We start from the raw sequence: 16,730 nt of genomic DNA on the forward strand, positions 1-16,730 counted from the left end.
AAACAAAAAAAAGAATAAATAGAACGTTAAAAATTTTTAAGTTTGGAATAATTTATAAAGTAACAGGGACTAAGTTTATGGCACCATTATTCAACATGCTCGTTGGAAACATGACCGTGGGAAAGCAGGCTATATAAAGAATGTTATGTCTTCAAGCAGAAGAACATGGTGGGGATATACTATTATTCTTCTTAAAAAATAAATGTTTGGTGGCTAGAGAGATGGCTTAATGGTTAGGAGAATTTGCTATTCTCGTGGAGGACCCAGCTTCACTTCCCAGTACCTACATGGCAACTCAAAACCATCTGTAACTCCAATTCCAGGGGACCTGATGCTCTCTCCTCAGGCATAAGACACACATGTGATGCACAGGCATACATGTAGGCAAAACATCCAGAATATAAACAATAAAACAGCTTTGAAATGTAACACATTTTTCTGGAGACCCTAAGTTCTCTAATATGTGTGTGTATGCAAGAGAGAGAGAGAGAGAGAGAGAGAGAGAGAGAGAGAGAGAGAGAGAGAGAGAGAATGTAAAAATATGAGATTATGTCTGAAAATTTAGGACTTTAAGGGCTAAAGTAGCAAATTAAGAAGAAAGTATATAATGAGCTAACAACTCAGGAATTGGGTTTTGTATTCAAATCTCTACTTTACCGTTACTGGCAGGAAAGTAGCTTTTATTTGCCTCAGTTTAGTTTCTTCATATGACTACATTTTATTTTCAATAATCATTTTCTAGTAATTGTTATCTCTGAGTTAAACTGAAAAGAGCTACATATGATTATTTATCACATTATATAACAGATAAACAATTACCAGGGAAGAATTTAAAGATGTTAATAGTATGCAGCTATTTGATTTTCATGTCTCCCTTTTTATCAGAAATGTGGGACAATAAAAACTGGCTTAAAAAGAACAGAGATAGGAATCTTGGAGTTACCTCCTCGCCCTACTGCTCTAGGAGACCTGTCACCAGTGTCTGTGTCTGGATCCTTCTACCCGAGTCTCTCAGGATGAGCTTCAGGCTCTTCCCACACTCCAGCACCTGGCAATCCAGTTGCTGCTGAATAATGAAGACTTGGCTGTCTCTGCTCTGAAGGACCTCCCCTCAGTGTTTTTCCTGCCACTGTTCAAGGAGGCCTTCACTAAAAGACGACGTAAGCTTATGAAGCACCTGGTAGTAACTTGGCCCTACCACAACCTCTACATTGGCCCTCTGAAGCACAACTTCAATCTGTATAACTTCAAGGGTGTTTACGATGGAGTAGATTGGCTGAGTAACCAGAAGGTTTGGCCTAGGAGGTGTAGACTGAAAGGTCTATTTGCTGGATGCCAGCCATGACTTCCTGGTAATGAATCCTGGACAGGATCATCTCTGCACACCACGGCCCCAACGAGAGGAGGAAGATCCCACAACAGTGCCGAGGAAACCAATAACTGTTTATGCTGACTCTGCCTTTATGGCAGATAGTCTCAAACCCTACCGTGATTTATTGGAGGAGAGTTTCAATGAGAGATTGACTACAATGAGCTTGAATTTTAAGGAGATGGAACCGCAAAAGAAGGCTCAGATACAAGGTGTTAGATCCCTTGAGATATCCTGGGATCTGTAGTTACATTCAGGCAGTTTTAAGTCACCTGGCATGGATGCACTGAAGAGTAGCCTGTGCTCTTAACTCTCTAGACATCTCTCTAGCCTCAAAAATAATCACCACATGATATAGGCTGGCTTGGAAGTCACTATGTAGACTGCTTTCACCAACTTCTGCCTGTATAGTAGTATTGAAATTAAAGTGGTGCACGCTTTAAAAAAAAAAGGAACTGAGTGCGGGAACATAAGTTCCCAACAGACGCTGCCCTTGGGATTCTAAGGTAAAGGGGTGACTTGAGCCCAAGAGTTTCTCTTCAGAGTAAGCAACAATCCAATCCTGTCAGTAACCAGTCTGAGATAAGTGCTAAGAACCTAACTTGGAAAGACATTACATGTTCTTAAGTGCTCAACCATCTCTGCAGCCCCAGAAATTCACTTTTGTAGAGGTAGAATTCTGTAGGCCTTACACTATGTCTACACCACTTTTTTCTTTCAGTAACATACCAACATGTTCAGCAATGGATGCCAAGGACCCTCTGGAACGCTCTGACTCTGTTACAGATTTCCAAGTTTTTGCTGTTTCAGATCTGAAGTGGAAAAAGTAATAAGATGAAATGTACTGCAGATACTGCATGACTGACAACAGTAAGCAGGCATCCTTAGACAAGTCCCCCCTCCTCCCTGCAGCAGGTACTTCTGTTTCTGACTCTTGTTGTTCTCTGTGGATAAACTCAATGAGACAAGCAGAGACCATGAGGCATCAGATAGCTTATCTTGTCTTTTTAGCTACATATTTCTAGATTTCTAACCATTCAACTTCCTTTCCTGCTGCTCTCTGAAGACAAAAGGCATGTCTTTTATATTCCTTGTTTTATATGTACACCTCAATCATTAAAATTAAAACAAAGAATATACACACACATTCTCTCTCTCTCTCTCCCTCCCTCCAGTGACTTGCTCCACACTGACCACACCTCCAGCCCCTCCTTGTTCACCAGCTTCCTTCTCTACAGCTGCTGGCCATGCTGTTTGCTTTCTGCCTTTTGCTTATAATAACTTAAATGTTGCTATTTAGTTTTATTTACTACTTGCATCCCCTTTTTCTCTAAATGCATGTGTTTCCAGCTTTATCTACCCTCTATCTGACACCCACACAACTCTATTTGTATGAATCATAACATCTCAAAATGAACACTTAAAACCAAAATCCTAAGTTTCCCACAAGAACCTCTTTGCTTTTAAGATAATGAAAGCCTATCTCAACTGACTTAAGAAATACAGGAGCCCTTGTTTTCCTGTTTCCCATCCAGCACTTTAATTAGACAATACCACTTCTTAGAAATTTCTAAAGTATATCATCGTCTTTCATTACTGCTGTTTATTTGAGGCTTGGCTTAGACTGCTTTTCTTTTGGCATCTAAGCCTATTTCTTCTACTCTTTCCTTAATATTAAAGTCAGAAAGCTCTCTGAATACAAATATCTTCTGATGCTGGAGACTGAACATAAGCTAAATGTGCTGATATTCTGCTGGTGAACAAGAGCCTTATTAACTGCTGGTTTACAGAAAGATCTACTACCCTGATTAATAAAGCCTTTCAATAAGTACTTTATTTGCTTATGTGTATCCCAGGCTGACCTTGAGCTTGCTAATGTAGAGGGGGTGACTTGAACTTCTAAGCCTGCCTTTACTTCCTTAGTGCTGAGATTACAGGAGCTGGAGTTACAGATGGTTGTAACTCCAATTTGGGTGCTGGGATTGAACTTGAGTCCTCTACAGGAGTAGTATGTGTAGTATGTGTTCTGAATTACTGAAAAATCTCCCTAGCCCTGTTTGTTTCCTTTCTTCTTTCCTTTCTTAAAGAAATGCATGTGGGTGTTTTGCTGCAATGTATGACTGCTGCAGTGGCTACAGATGCCAGAAGAGGTCTATCAGACTCCCTGATCTTAGGTTTACAGACTGCTGTGAGCTGCCATGTGGGAGATTTGAACAGGGTCCTCTAGAAGAGCAGCCAGTGCTCTTAAACACTGAGCCATTTCCCCAGCACCTTAGGTGAGGGGCTGGATAATACATAAAAGTTGCACCATGCATATCAGGCTGACCTGGCACTCACTATGTAGCCTAGATTGGTTTAGAACTCATGATCCTTAACCTCCTGAATGCTGCCATTTCAGGCAGGAAACACCACACTCAGCAAAGCGTTTAGCTTGTTCCTGTTTTCTTATACCAACGGGGATAGAAATCCAGAGTCTTGTGCATGGTATACAAGTGCTCTACCATGAGCACTCCAGCCTTCAAAATCCTTTAAAAACAACTTTAAAGGCTTACATCTCACAGTAAAATGTGAACCACTAAAACTAAATGCACACAAAGCCTTCCCAATGTGGCTTTTCCTTATTTCTCCAGTCTCTCCGAACTCCAGCAGTACCCAATCACATTTACCGTTTTTTTTTCTCTTCATCATTCATGCTTCTCTTCTCTTTGCTTTCACATATGCCTGTTTCTCAGAAGCCTCTTACCCACTGTCCAAACCATTTAACTGTTATAACTTGACTTTTTAACCTAGTATAACATATATTCTACTATTGCTATCTAGTCCCTTGTATATTTTTTACTGGATATATAATATTCTATTACCTGAATAGAACCATAATTTCCTGAGATATTTCACTCATTTTTGGAATTAAAGATCATTTCCAATGTTTTATAAATATAAACGAATGTCATAATAAACATAAAGTTTGCTATAATAAATATACTTAGTGCAAACAGAAATTTTTGGCATGACATATTTTATCAAGCTAATTTTCTAGACACAGGGTTGTGGAGTTGAAGATTACAGGTGTTTCTAAGACACTGCCATATTTTCCAAGGATCCACATGCAGCTGTCTGCTCCTTCGCAGTGCCGCAGACTGGCTCTAGCTGCACGGCCTGGTGCAGGTTCACAATACACAGTGCAATTTGCACTTCCTCAGTGACTGTGCACTTGTCATGTGCAACACTTTTATGTTCATGAAACAAACAGTATTTTTACTTGTATCATTTACTGTTAGTTAAAAGATCACTTCTACTAAACATCTTTCCTTATCCATTATCAAATAAATCAGTATATATGTAAGTTTTAAAAGTTCTTACCTGTGTAGTGGGTGTGGCTTGATTTTGGGTTTTTCGGATACGGAGGAGAGAGTTTTCATTTGAAATTTGGATGTTGGGGATATGTCTAGATCTTGGCTGAGTTCACCTTCAGTTTTCTTAATGAATTCATCATAAGTCTACGTTTGGAAGAGTGAGAGAAGTTATTATGCACACTGTTCTAAAGGGTATTTTATTATTTTACCCTTTCCAGAGCTGAGGACCGAACCCAGGGCCTTGCGCTTGCTAAAGGGTATTTTAAATCATAAGAATATTTAAAATTTTTAAATAGCGTAATTTAAATATTCAACTAGTAAAAAGACAGACTATAAAGATTCCCTCCCTGCTCCCCGCCACATCTTCACCACTATAGGAAATGAAGCAAGAAATTATAGTTTCAATCCAAAAATATTATGAGTGATAACCACCCAGGCACGCTGAAATCGTTAACTTGTTATATGCTATTTTCTACAGTAGACACTATTACTTTGTGGCTTTGGGGTGTGTGCATTGGTGATTGAGGTTGGTAGCTTTAGCTGACCTTGAATTCACTATGTAGAGCAGGACTTGAATTCACAGAGACCCATCTGCCTCTGCCTCCTCCTAGTACTGGGACTAAAGACTTGAGTTACAACACTGCCTTGTATGTTGTTTTGTTTCTGAGGTTCACTGGCTGTAAATTTCTTAAGAAATAGAAGTTAGGGGAAATTGAGTACAACTAGTCAGAAGGTCAGAATCACTACCACTGCTGCCTGCTTATTAAAATGCCCACTCTTTACTAACCACCAGAACTTTAATACATCGTAACTATCACTAGTATGGCATTCAAGATGGACCGTCTCTCTAGTACATGTCTCTTCCACTTGGAGGGCTAACCTCACTTGTGTAACTATTATGTGTAGTAGCTCAAAAAAGCTCAGCACTTTTTATTCAGGCTGTATTTATGTCTGGCCTAAACTAGACTAAAAAGATTTCTAGTCAATACATCTTTAGAGAATGAAAGAATGATGGATGGATCCTTGCTAATTATTACAAATTCTTAATGTCTGGACTAAAATCCCTACTAAATAGGTAGATAACTCTTATCTTCCATATTACCTTCATCGGAATTACCAATGATTTGACAAATTTTAGTATTAATCATTAACTAAACATATATGCATGCTGGGCCATCTAGCTAGGTCTTTATAGAAGGTATAGCTACTCAGATCTGAAAGAAATACCGATCTAATGTAGTTTATTAAATCTGTGACCAATAAATCTTTTTTCATATAAATTGCCATGTATATTTATTTCTCTATGACATAACGTCCCTTTCATTTGTACTTAGCTATTCAGCCAAGTGCTGAGTGAGATGGATCATGTGGCACTTTTTCTGGACATTTCTATCAATGAAATATTCTTTACAACTTTGTAACTTTTTTTTGAGACAGGATTTAGTATGTAGCATGGACTAAGCTCAAACTTGAGATCCTCCTGCCTCAAATTCCCGAGTACTAGGATTATAACAATGAGCATTTTTTAGCAACATTATTGACTCGTAATTTATTTCCAGTATGACTTTAATGGCTCACAGTTGCATGACTAATCAGATAAAGCTCAAATTTCTTAGTCTAGCCATTAAGTTCCTGAATGTCACCTCCACTTTTAAACTTTCTCCCACTGCTTTCCTACATGAACTCCCAGTAGAGCCACTGCTTATTCTAAATTCCCTAGAGCTAGAGGTGCAGTATATAGCTCAGAATGATCAGGAACTCACTATGTGGGTCAGCGTGGATTTGAACTCCCATTTCTATTTCAGATTTCTATGCTGATTATAAGAATGTGTGGCTATCTAGGGCTGGTTATTTATTATAACCACTCTTCTGACTTCAAAACACTAGTTACCACGCCTGCTCTGTCAGCATGTGATGCACCCATGCGGATGTTTATTATTTCCACACTTATTAAAAGGCCTATTTTCATGGGAAAACATAGAATTTGGAATTAGAAATAAATAAAAATCCTGCCTTTATCATTTGTGGGCTGTGTGTCCCTGGATCCTTAATCTTATTGAAACTCAGAGGTAATACCCATACTTCACTCCTATGAGGATTAAAGAAAATGCATTCAATTATCCGAGTTCCTGTTATATAAAAATAGCCATTTGAATTTCGTAAGGAACTCAATGGGTAAAAATTAAAAGGACAGATAATTTGGTTCAACACAGCAATGCACTTTCTCACACTTGGTAAGCTTGAAGGCCTAACAGTTACAAATGTTTTGAAAATTTGAAAGTATCCAGGTAGAAGCGGTGACATGAGGACAGACTGCTGTCCTAACAGGAGTTCAGATGGCTTTTATGATGAATACCATGACTTAGGGCAAGGAGGCTAGGGCAGCAGGGAGAGGCTGTAGGGAGGCAGAGGAGGCTGGGGGAAGGAAAGAATGGAAAGGAAGAAAGGCAAAAGAGGCAGGGAAAAAGGGGAAGAGGGAGAGGAAGACAGACAGACAGAAAGAGACAGAGGGAGATGAGATATATAGAAAAATCAGCCAGAGGCAGTAATAACCAAGAGACTGTACAGATAATACAGATAAGGGGCCTCAGAACCCGAGCCAGGCCCTAGACTAATGGCAGCAGGAAGGGAATAGAACAAAGGGGCCTTGGTAGAAGAACATCAGGGAACCGGGACTATAGGAAGAGACAGGAGGAGGACAGCAGCAAAATCAGGTTTCGTATCAGGCAGAACACGGAAGGCTGCTTAGGAGGGAAGCGACTGCAGCTATCAATTAAGAGCTGTCCAAAAACAGCCCAAGGGTCGTGTGGCCTTCTTTCTAGAACAGACTGGCAACAACAGTGTGAATATCTAAATCTATCTATTTGTCTATCCATCCATCTTAATGTTTTTAAGAGATTATAATCTTTTTTATCACCATAATCTTTTTGTGACATAGTTTTTCTGTGTAGCTCTGGCTGTCCTGGGACTCGTTCTGTAGACCAGGCTGGACCTGAACTCACAGAACTCCTCCTGTCTCTGTCTCCAGAGTGCTGTGATTAAAGGTGTGCACCACCACTGCCTGGCCAGTACCATAATCAGGAAATTTTTTATTTTAGTATTTAATATTTAGTGTAATACTGTAGATATCTTCGGATTTGTTCTTAAGGATGATAAAATGTGCACTACATGACTACTTTATTAGCAGTAAACACCTGAGCTTCTGGCAGGAACTAACCTTGCCCACTGACCCATCCCCCTCTCACCTCCAGCTGTCTGAGCAGACTGGCCTCCTGGGCCTTCAGTCTCTCCTTCTGTCTCTTCCTCTGCTCCCTCTTCAGCTGCTCCACGACTGACTTCCTCTTCCGCAGCTCATCCTTCAGAGCTCTGATCCTCCCTTCAATGTCACTCTGGTCAGATGTGGTTTCTGAGAGAAGCAAAACCTTCTAATTAATTTTAACAAAGAATAAAATTAACTCAGTAATTAATAAGGAAAAGCTATAATGCTTAAAGTTAATATTTAAAATTTTTAAAATTGAGCTACTGAAAAATGTTATTAATAAAATACATGCTTGCTTTCCCAAGATCTTCCCTTTGCTTTAGTCTTACTAATTGTCTTTCTGATTTCTAATGGTACTATTCGTTTGCTTTTATTTATAATTACTGTGACAACTGTGCCTGTGTGTGTATGGTGTGTGTGCATAAGTATGGATGTATGTGTGGAGGTCAGAGGACAACCTGTGGGAGTTGGTTCTCTCCTACTGTGAGTCCCAGGGCCTGAGCTCAGGTTGTCAGGGCTAGGAAGCAAGGATTCTAAACCATTGAGCAATCCTGTCAGCTCACTATTTGAAAGTGCAAGTACACTTTGAAAAACCATATCTTAGCAAGATACATAGTTAAAGTTTAAATTTTTATGTTAGTGAAATTTGTACTTTCTGTAAAAATTTACTTTTGGTAGCAAGATGTTCATATAATTGTCCTCAGATATTAATACATGCTGTTATATTTTTAAAGTCAAATTAGGATAAAATAGAATTTTACATTTTTGAATGTGAATCATTAACTGAAGTCTTATTATCACATACAATAAAGAGAAATGCCCTACTGTTGCTTTGAAGGCTTTACAAAGTACTAAAGTAAACCTGATGAAAACTTGTTTCTCCCCAGTACTTTACTTCTGCATATTAGAGGCCTAGTCATGGCAATGTCACAGGGAGGCAGGCAGCGCATTATAACCTGTCCTACAGAGGCTAAGGAAACAAACAGGCAGCATTCAATGCCACTGCTTACTTCACTGCACAAAGAGATACCACAGTACACAAGTGAGTTTTCCCACACCTCTTAGAATCACACACTGATGGCATTTCCATACACTCAGTAATTTCATACTGGAAACCTCAGACTCAGATGTGCACCGTTGCATCCCGAGACTAGGTTATCTCAGATTAAGTTACCTAAGAAACCATTGAAATGCAGAAAGAGTACTGTCTCTTTAAAATGGTGTGAACCCAATATCTGGGCTCCAAAGAAAAGCCAAGTTCCCATGATCTCTAAGCACAGACGTAACGTCCTAAAACCAGCAGTGTCAGGAGGAGGGCATCTGAGCATCATCTTCATGGGCTTCCTCTTAACTTTTGAAGAAAATAAGTGGTTTTAGATTAAAAGCTCTAAGCACTTGGGGCTTTATATTCATTTGCTGTAGTCTGGGTTAAATTAATCATCTTTCCTAACATCAACTTCTCTGGCCTGAGGAGTTCCATGCTTCTAAGCAAAGATGGCACATGCCTGTCGTTCCATCCCTGGGAAGGTAGGAGGAGGCCAGGCGGGCCTACATGAGATCTGTCTCAAAAAACAGAGTTAAGCTAGGTGTAGTGGTACACAGCTTTAATCTCAGTTCTCGGGAGGCAGAAGCAGGCTAATCTCTATGAGTCTGAGTCTAGTCTGATCTACATAGTGAGTTCTAGGACAACCAGAGCTACATAGTGAGATCCTGACTTGAAAACAAAACAAAACAACAATAAACAAAACCCTCAAGAGTTATTTATATGCCTTTAAAGTTGAGATGTTACTTTGTTAAATGTAGGAGACCACATGTAAACTTTGCTCTCCACATGATTTTGAATCAATATATTTTTAAAACTGTGAACATTTAAGAATATCTAGATAATCAATCACAAGGAAAACAGTTCAATTATGGTATATTATCTACCTTTTAAAAATTGTGTGTGTGTGTGGGGGGCGGTTCATATGTGTGCGGTTGTACATGGATGTGTTTGGTGGAGGCCAGCATTCAACCTTGGGTGTTTTTCTTCAGGCACATCCAACTTGTTTTCTGAGACCTGGTTTATCCCCACACCATGTCTAGACTGGCTGGCCAACAAGCCCCAAGCACCTGCCATCTCCACTTGCCCAGGACTAACATTACAACATTACATGCTACATTATTATATTACATGTTACATTATAACATTGCATGCTACATTATTACATGTTACATTATTATTACTATTACATGTTACATTATAACATTACATGCCTTTAATAACATTTCCTTTACACGTGGGTTCTAGGAACCAAACTAAGGTCTTCATACTTGCAACAAGTACTCCCCTGATTAAACAAACTTCTTGCCCAGTCCACTTCCTCTCATAGAAACAACTAAACCATTTTTACTTTAAAAGAAAAAAAAAAACCAAAACAACAACAAAATCCTCCAAAACAAAACAACAAAACAAACACTAATGTCTTTTAAATTAAGAATGAGCTCAGCCGGGCATGGTGGCGCATGCCTTTAATCCCAGTACTCAGGAGGCAGAGGCAGGAGGATTTCTGCGTTTGAGGCCAGCCTGGTCTACAAAGTGAGTTCCCGGACAGCCCAAGGCTACACAGAGAAACCCTGTCTCGAAAACAAACAAACAAACAAAAAAAGAATGAGTTCAAATGGCAATATATGCTTATCAATATAATTAATATGGCAATACTCGATATTGCATTCACTTCCTCATAATTCTAATAATCACAACACTTTCCCTTTAGCTATGCTTCTCAAGACCAACAAACCCCTGACGCCTTGCAATGGAGAAGCTACTCAGTCTTTCAAATCAACATCCAACTGAGACATGATCAGGGAGAGGTCTAAAAACCCAGAATGCTCCTATTGCCATCCATAGGCTTCTGTTTGTCTGCATGGCTCCTTTGAGATTTGTGCTATCCTGTCCCACAACCTTCTAACCTCATGGTTACTAATAACTCATTGAAAAAAATTAATACACACCCACACATGCAGCAATCAACAGTACCTATGAGGCACTGGTGTTACAAACGTTAAGAAAACAGAACCTGCCGCCAGGAGTTCAATCCAGACCTGGTGAGCCAGCTGATCTACCAGCTGTGCTGTGCACGTATGGCACACTGAAGTCCAGAGTGCTGTAGAAACACACAATCACTGTCGGACATGGACTGACGGAAAGAAATGTTTGGAGAAATAAATGTCTACTAACACAAGAGGATAAAATTAGTCACAATTTGTGGAATCAAGGATGTAATTATCAATGATAACCACTGTGCTATATGAATTAATCTTGGCCATACAAAGCAACAAAGGATAACCGAGTGCTAGCATGTGGTCAAAGCTTAAAGAGAATTCAAAAACAAAAGAAGAAACTCACTGTAACCTTACCTGACTGTGTCATAGACAGTGACTCATCTGACCAACTGTAACAGGGTTGGTGAGACTTGACAGGCAGATGACAGTGTCCTTCAGTCCTGTGACTTGCTTTGCTAGATTCTTGCTTTGACATAGATAAGCAACTTTTGGGAGGTGACTGTTCAAACAGAAAGATAAACAGGAATTATTTTGTCATACAACTGAACTTATATTTAAATCTGAGATATAACTAAGTAAAGACAACAATTACAACATTTTAAAATGTATTTATTTATTCCCTGTATGGCGGTGCACTATGAGCACAGCTAGTGCCTATGGAGGCAGCAAAGGCTGTGGAATCCCCTGCAACTACAGTTACTGCCACGTGGGTGCTGGGAACTGAACCTGGTTCTCTGCAAGAGCAGCAAGTGCTCTTTTTTTAAAGTATAACATTTTCATATCAAATAAGCATTAAATTTAATAATTTATATAATAACTGAATACATTAAATTTTAGCACTATTTTATAATTTCACAAAAGGTAAAAAAAAGAAGTTTAAAAAACATTATTAGAAACAACCTAGATGTCCCTCAACTAAAGAATGGATAAAGAAAATGTGGTACATCTACCTAAAGGAATACTATTCAGCTATTAAAAACAAAGACATCATGAATTTTTTGGGCAAATGGATAGAACTTGAGAATATCATCCTGAGTGAGGTAACCCAGACCCAAAAGGACACACATGGTATGTACTCACTTATAAGTGGTTATTATCCATAAGATACAGGATACCTATGCTACACTCCACAGACTCAGAGAAGTTAAACAAGAAGGAAGGCCCAAACGAGGAGGGAATATAATACTTGTAGGATGAAGATTGAAGAAGGGAACTGGATGAGAGAGGGGACTGAGGTGGGGGGTCAGGATCAGGTGTGGGGAAAGACATGAGGGATGGCCAAATGGCCATGAGAATGAATGGAAATCTCCACCTGGCAGGGGTGGGAATCATCTAGAGGATGAGACAGAGACCTGGGATAGGGGAGGCGCCTAAGAATCAATGGGAGTGACCCTAGCTAAAACTCATAGCATTGGGGATATGGAACCTAAAGAGGCCATCTTCTATAGCCAGGGCAGGAAACCCAATGGAGCAATTAGGGACACCAACCCACCCACAAAACTTTCAACTCAAAAATCTATCCTGTCTACAAGAAATGGAGCAGAGACTGAGTGAATGACTAACCAATAACCAGCCCAACTAGAGACCCATCCCATGAGCAAACACCAATCCCTGACACTATTAATGTTACTCTGTTATACTTGCACCCAGGAGTCTAGTATGGCTGTCTTCAGAGAGGCTCCACCTAGCAGCTGAATCAGACAGATGCAGAGACTCACAGCCAAACAATGGATTGAAGGCTGGGGACTTTTATGAAGAGTTGGGGAAGGATTGAGGGCCCTGAAGGGGATAGGAACTCCACAGGAAGACCAATAGAGTCAACTAACTTAGACCCTTGGGGCTCTAAGAGTCCAAACCAGCAAACAAAGAACATACACAGGCTGGACCTAGGCCTCCCCACACATATTTAGCAGATATGCAGCTTGGTCTTCATGTGGATCCCCAACAACTAGTGCAGAAGGCTATCCCAAAAGCTGTTGCCTGGCTATGGGATATGTTCTTCTAGCTGGGCTGCCTTGTCTGGCCTCAGTGGAAGAGGATATGCCTAGCTCTGTAGAGACTTAATGTTCCAGAATTGGGTGATACCCAGGGGGGACTCCATCCTCTCAGAGGAGAAGGGGGCGTGGAGGAGGGATTGTGGGAGGTGTGACTAGGAGTAGGGGCAGCAATCAGGATATTAAGTGAAAAGAAAATGAAACCCTTTTCTTTTTCTTCTTTAATGCAATTTCTTGATTAGCATAAGAATACTGGGCCTCATTATATTTTAATTATAATTCATTATATTACATTTATATATAGTCTATATATTCAATATTATATATAATTTAAGCCAGGTTCTCATTCTGAAGACTAAGGATGCTCTTGCAGAGGACCTAGATTCAAATCCTAGTACCCACATGGTGGCTCATTACCATTTGTAACTCCAGTTTCAGGAGCCAATGTCCTCTTATGGTTTCCTTGGGTACCAGGCACACAAATGGTGCAGAGACACACATGCTAGCCAGACACCCATATACATAAAGTAACAATTTTAAAACAAAATTCTAGCCATAGATATTTCTATCCATATTTTTTAAATGAAGGAGGTTTTAATAGGGCCTGTCACATGGCTCAGCAGAGTCAAGCACTTGTTGCCGACCCACAGCTTGAGCTTGACTGCAGCCCATGTGGTTTAGGGGAGCACTGACTCCTACCAGTGTCTTCTGACTTCTACATGCAGAAACATGCACACTAGCACATATGTAACTTTCTTCAGTAAAAAAGCTTTACTGTTACATTTGTTAGTGTTTCATATTGCTATGCTGATGTCTTAATCTTGTAGAAATCAGTTTAAAAACAGGCAAGTTTGAGTTTTTATCTTTCTATGAAATACAGAAGAATATTATTATTCTAATAATGCCCAGTGTAATAATTGAAAACAATTCATTTAAAATATTTTAAAGCAATATAATCATCACTCTTACTCTGATTATGAACTAGCAATTACTAACTAAATTATAGCAAAGACACTTTGGTATGTTTTAAAGATTTTATGCTTTCTAAGACAAAGCAGATTTGCAAAAGAACTTGTCATGTTCGCACAAATAATCTTCATTTCTCTGTGTGTATGTGTGTGCTTATGTATATTCGTGCACAAGCATGTGCACACGCACACACACACACACACACACACACCACATGCTAGTCAGAGGAAAACTCTGGGAATGTGAGAGTTAGCTGCCTCTATCCTGAGAATCAAAGCCAGGCTTAACACCCTTTCACCCACCCACTGAGCCGGCTTACTGCTCCTCTTATAGACTTTAAAAGTCCCTTCCCATGTTAAGTGGTTTTTATGTCCACTTGACACAACCTAGAATCACCTGAGAGGAGGGAACCTCAACTGAGAAAATGCCTCCATAAGATAGTGCTGTATGAAAGCTTGTAGGGCATTTTCTTAATTAGTGCTCATGGGGAAGGGCCCAGCTCACTGGTGCTACCCTGAGCTCAGAAAGAAAGCAGGTGGATCTAGCCTGTAAGCAGCACCCTCCATGGCCTCTGCATCAGCTCCTGCCTCCAGGTTCCTGCCCTGTGTGAGTTCCTGCTCTGACTTCCTTAGATGATGAACAGTGATTTGGAAATGTAAGCCAAATAAATCCTTTCCTCCCAGCTTTCTTTTGGTCATGGTGTTTCATTACAGCATTAGTAACTCTAATTAAGGTACTATCTCTTTAATATTATTACACTTGACAGAGTATAATTTTGACTGCTACTAAAGCTAAATTCATATACTTTTAAATGTAAGCCTTTTAAAAGCTTTATTTCTGTCCAAATGTCAAATCCTGCACGTTACGAGCACGGGTGTCAGCGCTGCCCTTAACAGGCATACTACAACTATTAGTAGTACCTTCGTAGCACACTGGCTTCCCTAAGCCAGTTTTAAGATATGAAGAGTCATTAACTCACATGTTTGCTAGGAGAGGTAGATTCCAGCTCCTGTGAAAAAACCATCTCCTCAGTAAGTGTGCTGTGCTCTGGACTCCCAGGCTGTGCCTGTACCCTAGCCTCAGAAGGAACACATAAGTCAGAAGGACTGCCGAGGTCTTCTGGAATACAACTTTCACTGTTCCTCGGAGAGTAAGAAGGCATTGGTGATCCCTCTTCACTTGCTATTCCTAGAAACACAGGGTGAAAACAAAAAGTGTCCAATCTTTGTCGATGAAGAAGTAAACTTGTTACATTTAGACTTGTTTTCAGCGTAAAACCACATTATTTAACATTTTCTAATAAAGTCTGTTCATTAGCAATTTTGGCTGACACCATCGGAGAACAGATGTTCATCATGTATATCCAGTGGTGATGGCTGGCTAAATATGAGGCTGCACAGCAGTTATAACTCACAAATTGGAAACTGCTTCAGTCACCTTGGAAAGTATTTTAGTGCTTTTTGAAAAGATGAAACAAATATTTTATGACCGAAAACTGCTACTCCTAGGTTATATTCCAGAGAAGTCTTAGTATATACAGCCGACATTTTCCATGCTGAGAGAAGCCCAAATGTGCCATATTCATACAGTGAGGTACTACAGAATGTTTGAGTGAGACCCGAGGCTGTCCTTTGTCTGCCACATGCATGTGCAAGGCACACACACACTACTGTGTACACACATGCACGCAGGCACACAGACAGGCAAGCACACACATGCACACACATTCAGTTCCTCACTAGTACTAGTTAAACTTCAAGAGGTTGCCCAACTAGCTAACACACGTGGATACAAAACACTGTGTCACATCATAAAGTCCTCTTGGGCAATTAAGAAATTCATGGGAAATTAAGCTTAACAAAATCCAAAAAAGCTTGCCACTGTTGGAACCTGAGCTGTCACAAGTACATACAAGCAAGTTCCTGTAAGGGACTTTGTGGCATTGTGCAACTATTGGGAGTACATCACTGCACAATGACAAGAGCATAGCAAACAGTGAACTACTTCTTTAATCTATTCTTTAACAACGTCTACCTTTAGACAACTTAAGAGTCATTGTCACTATAGCCAGAGAGATGGCTCAGAGGGTAAAAGTGCTTGTCACTCCAGGCTGATGACCTGAGTTTGATCCTCAGAATATACAGTAGAAAGGGAAACAACTCCCCAAAGTTGTCCTCTGGCCGCCACACCTGCATCATGGTACACTAGAGCTGCATTCACAGGTACTAAAACATCACACACATACACAATGATAATAACCTCACATGTCCTAAAACACCACACACATATATACACAAGATGATAGTAACCTTAAATTTTAAAAGCCATTATTGCTTAATTTCCCATTTCAATTTTGAAAAAAAAAAAAAACCTTTGATTTGTTGAGAAAAAACTCACTGTTTTGGTACATTAGTCTAAAAATGAAGGTTTCAGAAAAGTTCAAGAACATTTACTTATTGAACAGCACTCTATGAAAGGAAGGTAAATTTCTTGAACTCCTGCTTGTAGACATCCGTCGTGTTCCTACTTTTAACGTTTTAAGCTCCCTATTACTAGATAATAAAGTTCTTACCTAAACAGTACTGTGCTTGTCACCCAGCTAGATCCCATGAGCTGAAGGCCCACCTCCCTGGTTGTCACTGTGCCCCACTGGACTTCTGCAGAAGTGAGTAGCTGCAAGATAAAGGCTCCCTGCAGACTCCATTGTGAAGGTAACTGTTGGTGGCCACAGTCAAGTTGTT

At 39.9% G+C, this 16,730-nt stretch overlaps 1 protein-coding gene, 1 long non-coding RNA gene and 1 pseudogene across 13 annotated transcripts in view; 2 read left to right on the top strand and 1 right to left on the bottom strand.

Annotated features, from left to right (window-relative positions):
• Positions 1 to 16,730, bottom strand: part of Cep350 (centrosomal protein 350) — a 128,307-nt gene that overhangs the window by 18,978 nt on the left and 92,599 nt on the right. For all 10 annotated transcript variants that reach the window (XM_006529903.4, NM_001039184.1, XM_006529907.4 and 7 more), the window contains 5 exons: positions 14,969 to 15,177; positions 11,381 to 11,525; positions 7,968 to 8,128; positions 4,730 to 4,866; positions 2,099 to 2,181 (listed from right to left, as the gene is read on the bottom strand). In XM_006529903.4, the coding sequence (XP_006529966.1) occupies positions 2,099 to 2,181; positions 4,730 to 4,866; positions 7,968 to 8,128; positions 11,381 to 11,525; positions 14,969 to 15,177 (735 nt within the window). The remainder of the gene's footprint in view (positions 1 to 2,098; positions 2,182 to 4,729; positions 4,867 to 7,967; positions 8,129 to 11,380; positions 11,526 to 14,968; positions 15,178 to 16,730) is intronic.
• Positions 111 to 1,657, top strand: Gm36934 (annotated as a pseudogene).
• Positions 2,181 to 16,730, top strand: part of Gm51652 — a 34,124-nt gene continuing 19,574 nt past the window's right edge. For 2 of the 3 annotated variants that reach the window (XR_003948064.1, XR_003948063.1), the window contains exon 1: positions 16,459 to 16,700. This is a non-coding gene — a long non-coding RNA (predicted gene, 51652). Of the gene's footprint in view, positions 2,240 to 16,458; positions 16,701 to 16,730 lie in introns of those variants that run through there. The other variant, XR_003948067.1, reaches the window with a different exon arrangement.

This window comes from Mus musculus, chromosome 1 (genome assembly GCF_000001635.26).
Source record: "Mus musculus strain C57BL/6J chromosome 1, GRCm38.p6 C57BL/6J".
Classification (NCBI taxonomy): domain Eukaryota; kingdom Metazoa; phylum Chordata; class Mammalia; order Rodentia; family Muridae; genus Mus; species Mus musculus.